The sequence below is a fragment of the Pinus tabuliformis genome, chromosome 8, assembly GCF_031772625.1.
Source record: "Pinus tabuliformis cultivar Carrire ecotype Pingquan chromosome 8, CPIR1, whole genome shotgun sequence".
NCBI lineage: Eukaryota > Viridiplantae > Streptophyta > Pinopsida > Pinales > Pinaceae > Pinus > Pinus tabuliformis.
The window spans coordinates 1,779,385,624-1,779,399,954 of record NC_142294.1 but is presented as its reverse complement, the minus strand read 5'-3'; the positions used below and the strand labels follow the sequence as shown (position 1 = coordinate 1,779,399,954).

The 14,331-nt window shown below is 43.3% G+C and overlaps 1 protein-coding gene across 1 annotated transcript in view; it reads right to left on the bottom strand.

The window, feature by feature from the left end:
• FTSHI1 (FtsH extracellular protease family) overlaps nt 1–14,331 on the bottom strand; it is a 324,012-nt gene that overhangs the window by 227,163 nt on the left and 82,518 nt on the right. Inside the window, exons 5-7 of the mRNA XM_089374484.1 lie at nt 6,579–7,022; nt 6,372–6,425; nt 6,131–6,196 (exon numbers count right to left, since the gene is read on the bottom strand). Of these exons, the coding sequence (XP_089230610.1) occupies nt 6,131–6,196; nt 6,372–6,425; nt 6,579–7,022 (564 nt within the window). The remainder of the gene's footprint in view (nt 1–6,130; nt 6,197–6,371; nt 6,426–6,578; nt 7,023–14,331) is intronic.

Genomic DNA, 14,331 nt, shown 5'->3' with positions numbered 1-14,331 from the left:
CCCAAGATATCACACATTGCAGATTAGAGGCACTATTCAGGGTTAGAGGATGATTATTTTGGTTGATGGTGGGGTTACCCACAACTTAATAGATGCACATCTAATAGACCAGAGGGTGTTGGAGACACCACCTTTTGAGGGCTTTACAATTCTGCTACCCGGCACCAGACCATCGAGTGCACCAGGATGATTCCCAAGATGAAACTGACAATTGGGAACTACACGGTCATAGTTGAGTTCTTCGTGGTGAATGTGCCAAACACCAATATGGTGTTGGGCATTCAGTGGCTATACTCTATAAGGCGCTACGCTCCAAACTATAGGGCAATGGAGATGGAGTTCATAGGGTTGGACAGGAAGAAGGTAGTGTTGAGGGGTATGCATTCCCACACACCTCAATTCGTGACAGCCAACAGGATGGAGGCAGATCTACGAAAGGGAGATATAGCATGGGCAGTGGAGTGCAAGATTTCGGAGACAGCAACAGGGGCTCGGACACAGCAGCATCATCTAGACACTTTAGCAGTCTAACAAATACACTAGGCAATTTTTGGAGATATTCCTCCAAGTTGTTGTTGGAATTTCTAATTCTAACCCGTTAGAAATTCTTCCTGCACTATCTGGATCAATGTTGCACGAAGCGGGAGCGAAGCGGAAGCGCGAAGCGGAAGCGCGGAGCGCGGAAGCGTCATTTTCCAAAAATCCAGGAAGCGAAGCGTCCGCAGAAGCGTCTGCTATATATATATATATATATATTTTTATATTTTTTTGCATTTATACTCAAAACAAACATCCCAAATACCAAATTAATTGTAGAACACATGAAAACATGCATATTTTTGCATAAATCAAGATAGATATGGCATCCATGATTCCATTGTAGTTACTAGTATGTACAACAATCATCTATATTCTAGCTATTACAAACATACATCAAATTTTTAAGCATATTATAAAACATAAAACATTTAAGCATATTATAAAACATAAAACATAGAGCATATTATGATTTATCTAGCAAGTGAGCAACTGTCAACATTTGTCATGTCCAAAATTCAAATAATAATGTTTACTATCAGTAGTCTTAAAAATAATTTAATCCATAATAAGAATTGTTTTTGGGAAGACTTCCTATTTAATTTAATTTGAAGTAAAATACTACGGTTTTATTGTTAATCTAAAATTAAGATTTAGATCATTTACATATTAATCTCAACATAGTTATATGACATTACATTTAAAATTTGATTTAAAGTTTTGGCCCCCAACGGCACCAGAGATTGCGTGTTTATTTAGTTTTTTCACAGCGTTTGTTTTTTTCATTCGAATGAAATTTGAGTTACCGTTTTGGTCCCACACGGCTCCATAGATGACTTGGCTATAGCAATGAAACTTGATTTACCATTTTGGTCTCAAACAGCTCGCTAGGCTAGATGACGTAGCTATCACAGCTTTTTCAGAGATTTTGTTTTTATGAAAGTTTTTTCACAGCTTTTGTTTTGTTTTTTTTTCAATTGAAATAAACTAAATAACTCGACTGCTCTGCATTATTTACCCCACTCTCTATGCTTCATTATGCTGTGGACGCTCTTTTTCTTTGTTGCTTTTGCTGTAATCTATATATCGTCTTTTCAGATTGCAGTTATTTGTTAAATGTAAAGCCCTGAGAGGCAGAGAAGGACGCCAAAGGTCACCGTAGAGTTGGGCATTGCGCTGCCTCTGACGTGAAGGATTTGAAATTCAATCCTCTTCAGATGTTTCAATCCTTTTGGAGTTGAGAAAATGCGTGGATGGTTTTGATGGTCGATTTGGCACATGCTTTGACGGTTTTGCAATTCAATTAAACAGAGGATTTATTTGATGCTTTTGCATTTCAATTACAGTTCGGAGGATTTATTTGATGGTTTTGCAATTCAATTGAATTCCCAAAAACCAGGAATCGCTCCAAAATTGCGGAATCGCGCTTCGGAAAAAACGGAATCGCGCTTCCTTTGACGCTTCCGGAACGCTTCCGTACGGGACGTGATTCTGGCCTAGGATCCGAGGGGGGGGCACTTCCTGCAACTATGATCTGGATTATTTCACCTACTTGTTTAATTACTTAACAAGTTATTTAACCATATAAATACTGAAAATAAACAAAAGTACAGTCACAACATCTACAGATCATCAACTGAAAGAAAACAAGCACACAAGTGACACCATTATCGGTGCAGCTATTCTGAGGGTTATATTAGTATGCAGTCTTTTTTAGTACAACAGGGTGCCTAACCGGCTCACCCGACAAAGAAAAATACACCGCAACAATACCTCTTTATTTAGAAATAGGTATTCAGAAAACTTGTTCCACGAAACCCTCTCCATCAACTCTGAAGCTCATCACTGGCCCTTTTGGCCTCTGCGTCAGCCTCCTGCTCACCTGCATCAGCCCCAGGAACCTTTGCGTCAACCCTCTGAGGCACTGCGTAGCCTCTGGGACCCTGCATCACTCCAGCAACCTCTGCGTGGATGACGCAATCCCTCTGGCCTCTGCATTGTCTATGCGTAGCCTGGAATGGTTGTTGCTGTCGCTCTCTCTACTTTTGTGCTGGTCTCTCAGTACTGTCTTTGCCTAGTACTCATTGCCCCTCGCTACTGATCACTGATTCGACTTTTCTTAGCAACCCCGCTCTAGCAAATCAAATGACTCATCACTCTGGTGTGTTCTCCAACTAACCCTCAAGCCTCTTCTTATACTTTTCTCATTGGTCCTTCAACGACCGAGATTAAATCTCTAATCAACGGCTAAGATTAGATTTGGATTGATCCATGACTTTTGGAACCTTCTAACCCAGTTTTATATTAATACTCATTAATATTTTATTTTTCCTAAGTTTAAACATAGGAACTCCATTAAAAATATTAATTATTTTAATATCTCCCAAACCAGGTACAATCTGTCCAAACCATTTCTGGGTCTTGGAGATCTCATGTGCTTTAGCCTCTCCACCAATTTTCATGGCTAGAGCACATCCTATGCTACCCCAAATCAACACTCCATCTTAGCGAGGATTGTGCTCTAGTAATACTCCACATTGAGCATCACCCTGATTATCCGGCATCGGTCCCTGTGCTAATGCTAGGCCTCCCTACCCAACATCCTCTGCACTGCTGCATCCTATATTGTTACCCATGGCCCTGCCACTGCCACTGCTGCATCCATATGGCAGCTCCCTCTACATCCGTGTTGCTGCTGGTCCATCCTCCCAACACTGCATCTGCATTGCATCCCCTCTCATCATGTTGCATCGTGCTATTGCATACTACAGCTTAGTTACTGAGAAGTAAGTAACTGATCCACCCAACTTCTAACATCCCTGTTAGGCTAGAAACACTCTTTATGTTGAAGCTCCCTTTGCCGCTCACAAGTGCTCCCTCTACTGACCTCTGCGTTGTTGCAACAACTCCCTGTATCTCATACCGTTGCACACCTCTCTGTGCCATCCTGCACTGCTACAACACTCCTGTGCCTCTCGCACTATTGCAACCTGCTAGCCTCACGTTGCCGAAGGACTCCTGCACTGTAGCACTCTCTGCCACTTCATCCACATCCGTCTCTACCCACAACCGCCAGTCCTGCTACTCCTCTTCAGGGCTCCCGTAGCAAGGTATAATCCAAGAGGTTGGGTACCTCAAGGATCCTGCCCTTCATCGCCTGTAGTCCTCCCGACTACAGCTCAATGTCTCCCCACTTCTTCTCAAGTGGCACATGAGCACTCATGGCACAATCGTCGTCCTCCTAGACTTCTTTCTCCGTCATCGCTGGCGCAGCCTTCGAGTCAGAAGCCCCTTACTCTTCTTCCTCGAACACTGGTTCGCATAGTGACCCAACTCCCCACAATGGAAGCACTTGACCTTGGATAGGTCCTTCTTCTTCCTCTTCTCCTGCTTTCCCGCAGATGCTAGAGCCGCATCCTCTTCCTCTTCCTTCTTGATCCTGACCCCTTTGCCGCTACTCCCCATCTTGGTCAGCCGTCTAATCTCTTCTTGACGAAGAGTTGCCCACAGTTCTTCCCAATCTTGAAGACTCGCCCTGCCCAGTATGCTCTAGACAAATGTCTCCCAATCCTCGGAGACTACATTAAGTGTGGTCCTTACCATCAACTCTTGATCCAGCGTGGCCCCTATGGAAGTCAGTTGGTCACGGATCTCCTTCAACCGACCGAGGAAGACATCTATCTGCTCTCCCTTCTGCATCTGGTATGACCTTAGTTGATTCTCCAGGAGCATCTTCCTCTGCACGGAAGTATGCTGGTACAATGTCTTCAAAGTGTCCCACATCTCCTTTGTCATTTCCTTCTCAGCAATATGTGGGACCACATGATCCTTGACCCCATCAAGGATGATACACTTTGCCTTAGCCATTACCTCCTCGTACCTTTCATTAGCTACCGGGTCAATTGGGACAGCCATCACTCTCATGGCGAAGCCCTTGATACAATGTCTGTCTAGAATGGACAAGATCCTAGCCTTCCAGACCACAAAGTTGGACGCTTTGTCCAGCCTGTCCTGATCTCTCAGCCCATTCATGGCCATCTCGCTGCTCTTTTGTCAACTCCTCCGAGTCTCTCTACTTCCCGCCTGGAAATTCTCGGTTCGACTCATGTTATCACTTTGAAAAAGCAATAACAGGGCATCAAACATCTCCTTAGATCTGTTCTTTTCTGTCAGAGCAAGAGCTCTGATAGCATGTTAAATTATCCTAAAACGAGATATCTAAGCAAATAGATCAAATCTAGTTACTTGGTAGAATAATTAACTCTTGCATGCAGTGGCAAATGAGAAAAACAATGACACAGTTCACAATTATTTCAAATCTTCTAGATTAGTTCATCATTGATAATTATCTGTAACACTTACAAGAGCTCCCTTAAACGGAAAATGGCTCTGAGAAATTAATCAAACGAACAGCAAACCTGAAATTTTCAATCTGCATAGAAATTGAGTCAGCCTGCTTTGCAATCCGTACTGTTGTACGGAATCCGTATGAACGATTGTACACACTATTCTATTGGGTTGTATACTCTTTTCCTTGCCACTGACTGGCTACCTTCTCTTTTTTGAACACTAGCTGCCTTCTTGTTGAAGACTGGCTGTCTTCTTCTTGCTGAACTACTGCTGAAATCCTAGCCAATGGCAGAAAATCATCTCTGATTTTGTCCTTCACTCACGTGACTTGTGAAATGAATACTCTTTGTGTGCCTTTTTCCATTGCTCTCTCCTTTTATAATTTTCACATGAGCCAAAAACATGATCTTCAATGTTTAAGATCTAACTGTGATATCAATGGGCTCTCTTTTAATTAAATCATTAAGTGACCCACTTTAGTCGCTTTATTAATTAAAAGTCACTTTAATAAAAAAACATTCACTTTATTAATTAATTAATGAAGTGAACTTCTAGAAAAAGCATAGGATACATTTAATAATGATTTCCATAAGTAGACACCCTCATGGAAATACCTGTCCGAGCTACAAACACTAACACAGTTCAGCATGTGGTGATTCTAAATTTGGAGGAATCATGCAAATTCAGCCTTAAGTGCAGTTCCAGGGATGCTTCGACCAGGATTCAGCATGGTGTATGGTTCTGGGGTCTGGTGCATGGTAGGGGACGTAGACGTTTGCTGCAACACTGCTCTAGAGCCTAATTTCAAAAGATAGATTCAAGCAAATCAATTTCTTGAAATAGAATGAAAGGGGCAATATTTCTTCAACAGGTTGCCTATAGATAATGGTGTTGAGGCTATTTCTTCTGTTGTCTTACCTTCTAATATTTGTAGGGATTTAAGTTGGAAGTTTCTAAAATGCATGTTGAATTTTCTATCCTTTATATTCTTAATTTAAAAACATTATCCATATTCCACAGGGTCTACATTTTATAGCATATATTAAATCCACTTAAGTTTTGAGAAAACAACAGCAGGTACCATGATCATCAGCACTACAGCTTGACAACAACATAAATAACAATTATTTCCACATAGATGAACTGCAGAGAATTAAACTAAGCTATTTGCTTTGTTAGAAGTAAATCCCTGGAATTTTAGATTAAATGTTACAAAACGAGACTCGAGAGAAAACAAACCTACCTCTTGCAACTCCCCCACTACGTCATCAATGCCTGCAACATCTTTAAACATAACTCCAGTTGAACCCTGAAAATTCAAAATTATAGATACGAAACAAAACTATCTGTCTTACAATCCTAAATTCATATCAGTGAAAAAGAGAAACGAAGAATCAACAGTAAGCAAACTTCATATTAACCCAACCCGAAATAAATAAATAAATAATAAATAATAATAAAAAATGAGAAACAAGAAATCCCACCTCTACCCGAGCCTGTGGTTTTGACTGCCCAAACGCAATAGCTTGCCATATATCCTGCAGGAAGCCAAAAGCTACTCATCCTCTTTTCTCCATGTATCATAAAAGTTTCAAGGTTTCCAATCAGAAAAACAGGAATTTCAATGAGCAATGTATTCTTATGAATTCCCAAACATACTTAGAATTTAGAAATGAAGATGCAAGGCTCACCCATTTTCTGAAATCTTTTGGTCTTCTTACAATAGTGTACCTTATAAGAACAGTCATGGCCAGGATTATAATTACAATATAAAATGCTGCCTGAAGCATTGCCCAGAAACCACCAGATGCTAAAAAAACAGAAATTTTTGGGTAACGACCAAGAAATCCTCCCATGCTACCCGCTGTAACCAAAATATTCCACACTTCCTTCGCACACATTAGAAGAAGCACAGAAACAGCCTTGAGCAAAGAAAACACCAAAGGCCAGACAAAATCAATTGCAATAACAGCCAATAGGCCAGTGACTGCAAAGACCATTGCTGATAGAAGACCTCCCACCGTGAATGCAGCAGCAGTTACTACACTTGTTATCATTGTAAGCTCAATCATCACTCTGCTAGATATGGAAGATGCCACAGGATGAGGCATAACAGGTGGTGGAACTACATAAGGCTGCAAATCATAAGCAGTGCCACAAACGTTAATCACATTGATTTGAATTTTACTTTTGGAAATCAATAAATAATATGATATTACAAATGACAATCCTATAACCTTCACTATTAAGTTTGGACCTTACAGTGATAAACAGATCACGGAGTCAATAGTAAATACAGTCAATGACAAGAAAAATTAAAACCAAGTAAAATCCATGAGAATATGAAGAATACAATCTTTAATGTCCTTGTAGAAACCCCCAATATTGCATTCGATAAGAAGCACCAAAAATCCATGCAAAAGTACAAAAGATTTATAGAAACCTCAAACAAGGTGGTGGTACCTGGCTGTGAATGGTTTGGGCATGTAATGGCAAGTACAGTCAGCTAAGTGCTCTGTGAGGTTAACTAGAAGCCATCCGATTCAACGCAGAAACATAAAGGTTGATATAGATGTCAAAATCAGTGCCAGAGACTCTAAAAAGGGTCTACATGTCCAGCAAGCAAACTTTCTCTGGTAGAAAATTTACAGACATAAGATATTTATTATTTACAAACAATATATATAAATCACAAGGATTACCCCTCCCATGAACCACGGCATTAAGATGGTCCTATTGTTAGACCCAGGTTTACTCAAAAGCACTAGATGCATAGCCTTAAAATCCCTTTGGGTCAGTTCAGAGTTTGTTCATGTCAACTTTCGATTGAAATAGAACATCATATCCAAGACTGGGGAGGCTCTATCAAATTTGTCACCTGAGTGACATCCAGTGGAAGAGCACCTTTTCTTCCATTTCCCTATGTACTATGAGAAGGATGTTGCCCTAGCATCTGACGGAAAGCAGGAGAAACGGAAGAAGGACCTCTCCAAGGTCAAATGCTTCCACTGTGGGGAATTGGGTCACTATGCGAGCCAATGTCCGAGGAAGAAGAACAAGGGAGAGGCTTCCGAGACCAAGGTTGCGCCAGCAAGGGTGGAGAAAGAAGTGGAGACAAATGATGACTGTGCCATGAGTGCTCATGTGCCACTTGAGAGGAAGTGGGGAGTCCTTGAGCTGTAGTCAAACAGACTACAAGCGATGAGGGGTGTTGATTTGGGGTAGCATTGGATGTGCTCTAGCCACTAAATTTGGTGGAGGGGTTGGGGCACATGAGATCTCCAATACCCAGAAAGGGTTTGGGCAGATTCTAAATAGTTCAAGAGATATTAAAATAATTAATATTTTTAATGGAGTCCCTAAGTCTAAACTTAGGGAAATTAAAATATTAATATGAATTAATATGAATCTGTGTTAGAATGGTCCAAAAGACATGGATCAAGCCAGATCTAATCTTAGCCATTGACTAGGGACTTATTCTCGGCCATTGATATGTCAATGAGAAAAGTATAAGAGGAGGCTTGAGGGTCACTTGGAGAACACACCAGAGTGATCAGTCATTATATTCTCTAGAGCGAGGTTTGCTAAGAGAGATAGAATTAGTGATCAAAGTTGCAGATGAGGGGCATTGAGTACAGAGAGACAAAGAGGCAGAGATAGTGTTGGGAGAGTAGAGCAGTAGCCGGGGAGAGTGATGCAGTAGCAACCAGAGTTCACGCAGGGCCACGCAGAGGTAGTCGAGAGCTACGCAAAGCTTCAGAGAGGCCAGCGTTGCTAATGCAGAGGGTCAGAATGCTGACGCAGGGCCTCCTAAGGCTAAAGCAGACCCATTCAGGGTGACGCAGGGCCAGCGCTGGGCAAAGAGGGGCTGACGCAGTCCAAAAAGGCAGACGCCGGGGTTTCTAGGGCAAATTGGAGCTGAGGAGCTACTGGAAGGTGTTTCCGGGGTTTCAACTGAGATATTTGTCTCAAACTGAGAGGTATTACTGTCAAGAAAATTCTTTGTTGGGTAGGCCGGATTTAGCACCCAGATTGTACTCTGATATTGCTTAATAAGAGAACCATCGATAGATGCACCAATTTTCCCACATTGGGTTTTTTTCAGGGACATTGGTCCAAAAATAACGGTGTCATTTGGTGTGATTGTTTTTGTTTCCTTCAATTGTTGATCTGTAATATGTTGAGCATGCACTAGTGTTTATTTTCAGCATTAACATTGTAAATAACTTGTTAAGTAATGGAACAAGTAGGTAGGAATAAATCAGATAAAGTGCATGGAGGGTTTCTAACTGGTAGACTTAGAAAATTCAACATGGTTTAGAGGGTGATTGCAAATCACAGAAGGACTGAGGACATCAGCCGAACGGAGCAATAGCGGCAAAAAACATTTGTCCCAAGGTGACAGAAGTTGTTTCTAGCAGAGCAGCAATAAGGGAGGGGTGACATAGTGTCTACGTCATCTAGGATGAGCCAGGAAGAGGCAACGCAGAAGCTAAGGAAGGCAAAGGAAGCCTCACGCAGAGCCATGCGGAAGCTAGGAGGGCTAACGCAGTTGGCTAAGGAGGTCAGGTTGCCGATGTCGGGACTGCGCAAAGCCTAGGAGCTCTCACCTTCAGGTTGTTGGGGTTTAAAAGGTTGTGGGAACATTGCAGAGTAGAGTAGGTGAGGTACTGTAGTCAGAACAGTACCTGACAGGGCAAGGCCAAGAGGAGGGAGTTGCTACCGAGGGTTTCTAGCCAAGAAACCCAGATCAGTGGTGTAGTTGCACAGACGATCAGAGTAGGGAGCATCTTGACATCGGCAAGAGGATTTCCAGTAGGGAAATCGAGACTCAGAGGAAGCCAGATCGAGAACTTCCAGGAGGGAAGTAGAAGAGCATCATGGAACTACACAAAGTAAGAGACAAGGACAGGCTGGACGGAGCATTGAACTTCGCAGTTTGGAAGGTCAGAATCTTATCCGTACTTGACAGAAATCATGTCAAGAACTTTGCCTTGAAGGCTATAGCTATCCCAGTTGACCCAAATGATAACAAGTAGTACGAGGCAATGGCGAGGGCCAAGAGCATCATCCTTGACGGGATCAAGGACCATGTAGTACCACACATTGCCAAGAAGGAAACGACATATGAGATGTGGGAGGCCCTCAAAAAATTGTACCAACATACTTCTGTGCAAAGAAGAATGTTACTAGAGAATCAGCTGAGGTCGTATCAGATGAAGAAGGGAGAACCAATTGACACCTTCCTCGGAGGACTGAATGAGATCCGAGATCAGTTGACTGCTATAGAAGCCACTCCGGATCAGGAATTGATAGTGAGGACAGCCCTGAATGTGGTCTCAGAAGACTGGGAGGTATTTGTCCAGAGTATACTGGGCAGAGGGACACTTCCACCTTCGGACAAGATGTGGGCTGCTCTTCGCTAAGAAGAGATCAGACGGCAGTCAAAGACGGGTAGCAGCAGCAAGGGGATCAAAGTCAAGCAGGAGGAGGAAGATGTTGCCCTAGCATCTGAGGGAAAGCAGGAAAAGCGGAAGAAGAAGGATCTCTCCAAGATCAAGTGCTTCCACTGTGAGGAGTTGGGTCATTATGTGACCCAGTGTCCAAGGAAGAAGAGTAAGGGAGAGTCTTCCAAGACTAAGGCAGTGCCAGCAATGGCAGAGAAGAAAGTTTTGACAGAGGGTGACTGTGCCATGAGTGCACACACGCCACTTGAGAAGAAGTGGGGAGACATCGAGCTGTAGTAAGGCAGACTACAGGCGATGAGGGGCAAGATCCTCGAGGTACCCAGCCTTTTGGATTAGACCTTGCTACGGGAGCCCCGAGGAGGAGTAGCAGGACTGGCTAATATGGGTAGAGATGGATGCGGATGGAGCAGCAGAGAGAGCTACAATGCAGGAGTCCCGAGACAGCGCAAGGTTAGCAAGTTACAGCAATGCGAGAGGCACAGGAGTGTTGCACCAGTGCAGGATGGCACAAAGAGGTGTGCAACGGTGCAAAATGCACAGAGTTGTTGTAGCAGCGCAGAGGTCAGCGAGGTAGCACTTGTCAGCGACAGAGGGAGCTTCAGCATCAGGAGAGTCTCTAGGCCAACAGAGAGGTCAGAGTTGGGAGATCAGTTGCTTACTTCTCAGTAACTGAGTTGCAGTGCAGCAGTAGGCAACACGATGCAACATGATGAGAGGAGGTGCAGTGCGGATGCAGTGTTGGGAGAAAGGACCAGTAGCAGCACGGATGCAGAGGGAGCTGTCACACAGATGCAACAGTGGCAGTGGCAGAACCATGGGCAGCAGTACAGGATACAGCAGTGCAGAAGATGGTGGGCAGCAAGCCTAGCATCAGCATAGCGACCGATGCCAGATGATCAGAGTAATACTCAGTGAGGAGTATTGCTAAAGCACAGTCCTCGCTAAGAGCGAGTGTTGATTTCGAGTAGCATCAAATGTGCTCTAGCCATGAAATTTGGTGGAGAGGTTGGGGCACATGAGATCTCCATTACCCAGAAAGGGTTTGGGCAGATTTTAAACAGTTCAGGAGATATTAAAATAATTAATATTTTTAATGGAGTCCCTAAGTCTAAACTTAGGGAAATTAAAATATTAATGTGAATTAATATGAATCTGTGTTAGAATGGTCCAAAAGACATGGATCAAGCCATATCTAATCTTAGCCGTTGATTAGGGACTGAATCTCGGCCGTTGATATGTCAACGAGAAAAGTATAAGAGGAGGCTTGAGGGTCACTTGGAAAACACACCAGAGTGATCAGTCATTCTATTCTCTAGAGCGGGGTTTGCTAAGGGAGATAGAATCAGTAATCGAAGTTGCAGCTGAGAGGTATTGAGTACAGAGAGACAGAGAGGCAGAGATAGTGCCGGGAGAGCAGCGCAGTAGCCGGGGAGAGTGACACAGTAGCATCCACAGCTCACGCAGAGGAAGCTGGGAGTTGCGCAGAGCTTCAGAGAGGCCAGCGTTGCTAACACAGAGGGTCAGAAGGCTGATGCAGGGCCTCCTAACGCTAACGCAAACCCATTTAGGGTGACGCAAGGCCAGCGCTGGGCAGAGAGAGGCTGACGTAGTCCGGAAAGGCAGACGTTGGGATTTTTGGGACAGATTGAAGCTAAGGAGCTGCCGGAAGGTGTTTCCGGGGTTTCAGCCGGGATATTTGTCTCAACTGAGAGGTATTACTGCCAAGGAAATTCTCTGTTGGGTAGGCCGGATTTGGCACCCAGATTGTACTCTGATATTGCTTAATAAGAAAACCCTCAAATAGTTGCATCGTTTTCCCAAATTGGGTTTTTTCAGGGGACGTTGGTCCAAAAATAACGGTGTCATTTGATGTGATTGTTTCTATTTCCTTCAGTTGTTGATCTGTAATAAGTTCAGCGTGCACTAGTGTTTATTTTCAGTATTTACATTGTAAATAACTTGTTAAGTAACGAAACAAGTAGGTAGGAATAAATCAGATAAAGTGCATAGAGGGTTTCTAAATGGTAGACTTAGAAACTTCAACAAGGAGCAGGATCCTCGAGGTACCCAACCTCTTGGATTATACCTTGCTACGAGAGCCCCGAAGAGGAGTAGTAGGACTAGCAGATGTTGGAAGAGACAGATGCAAATGGAGCGACAGAGAAAGCTACAATGCAGGAGTCCCGGGACAGCGTGAGGCAGCAGTGCGAGATGCATGGAGTTGTTCCAACAGCGCAGACGTCAGTGCAGGGAGCACTTGCCAGTGAAAGAGGGAGCTTCAGCATCAGGAGTGTTTCTAGCCTGACAGAGATGTCAGAGTTGGGAGATCAGTTACTTACTTCTCAATAACTGAGTTGCAGTACAGCAGTTAGCAGTGGCAGTGCTATGGGCGGCACGATGCAACATTATGAGAAGGGTTGCAGTGCAGATGTTGCAGTGCAGATGCAGCAGTGCTAGTGGCAGGGCCATGGGAAGCAGCATCGATGCAAAGGGAGCTGTCGTACAGATGCAGCAGTGGCAGTGGCAGGGCCATGGGTAGCAGTACATGATGCAGCAGTGCAGAGAATGTTGGGCAACGAGCCTAGCATCAACACAGGGACCGATCCCTGATGATCAAGGTGATGCTCAATGAGGAGTATTACTAGAGCACAATCCTCGCTAAGAGGGAGTGTTGATTGGGGTAGCATCGGATGTGCTCTAGCCACGAAAATTGGTGGAGAGGCTAAAGCACATGAGATCTCCAATACCCAAAAATGGTTTGGGTAGAATCTAATCAGTTTGGGAGATATTAAAATAATTAATATTTTTAATGAAGTCCCGAAGTCTAAACTTGGGAAAAATAAAATATTAATGTGAATTAATATAAAACTAAGTTAGAATGGTCCAAAAGTCATGGATCAAGCCAGATCTAATCTTAGCCATTGATTAGGGACTTAATCTTGGCCGTTGAATTGTCAACAAGAAAAGTATAAGAGGAGGCTTGAGGGTCACTTGGAGGACACATCGAGTTGATCAAGAATTCGATTTTCTGGGGCAGGGCTTGCTGAGGAAATCGAAGGAGTGATCAGAGTTGCAGTTGAGGGGCAGTGAATGCAGTAGCAGAGAGGCAAAGATAGTACCGGGAGCATCAGCACAGAAGCCGGGAGAGGGTTGACGCAGAGCCAGCTAGAGGCCACGTAGAAGCAGCCAGAGGCCATGCAGAGGCAGCCAGGAGCTGCGCAAAGCCTGAGGAGGGCCAGCGTGGGAGACGCAAAGGCTAATGCTGGGCCAAAGAGGCTGCACAGACCCTAGAGGTTGACTCTGGGAGATTTCGTGGGGCTGATATCTGTCTCCGAATGAGAGGTACCACTGCCAAGGGCATTCTCTGTTGGGTGAGCCATTTTTGACACCCAGATTGTATTCTGAAACTGCTTAATAATAAAACCCTCAAATAATTGCGCCAGTTTTCCCGCATTGGGTTTTTCCGGGGACATTAGTCCAAAAATAACGGTGTCACTTGTGTGCTTGTTTTTTCCTTCAATTGATGATCTATATGTGTTGAGACTGTACTTGTATTTATTTTCAATATTTACATGGTAAATAACTGGTTAATTAACAGAACAAGTAGGAAGAAATAAATCAGAAAGTACAAGAAGGATTTCTAACAGTTAGACTTAGAAATTCCAACACTTCAATCATTTCAGAGAGTTTAAGGCTCTCGTGGAGAATACAACAGTGAAAAATATCAAGGTGCTTCGCGAATTTCACCGATTGAAGTTTAGAAATCAGTGATTATTGATAGCATGATGGATGGGGAATCCAAGGAACATAATACAAGAGCAATGAAAGCAATATTGAATGGCCTACCTGATTCTATGAAAGCCAATTTTGAAAAATATTTGTCGGCAAAAGGCATATGGGATAAAATTCATGATCTTCACTCAAAAGGAGCATTGACAATGATCTCTAGTAAAGAAAATGATGGAAAACAAGAAGG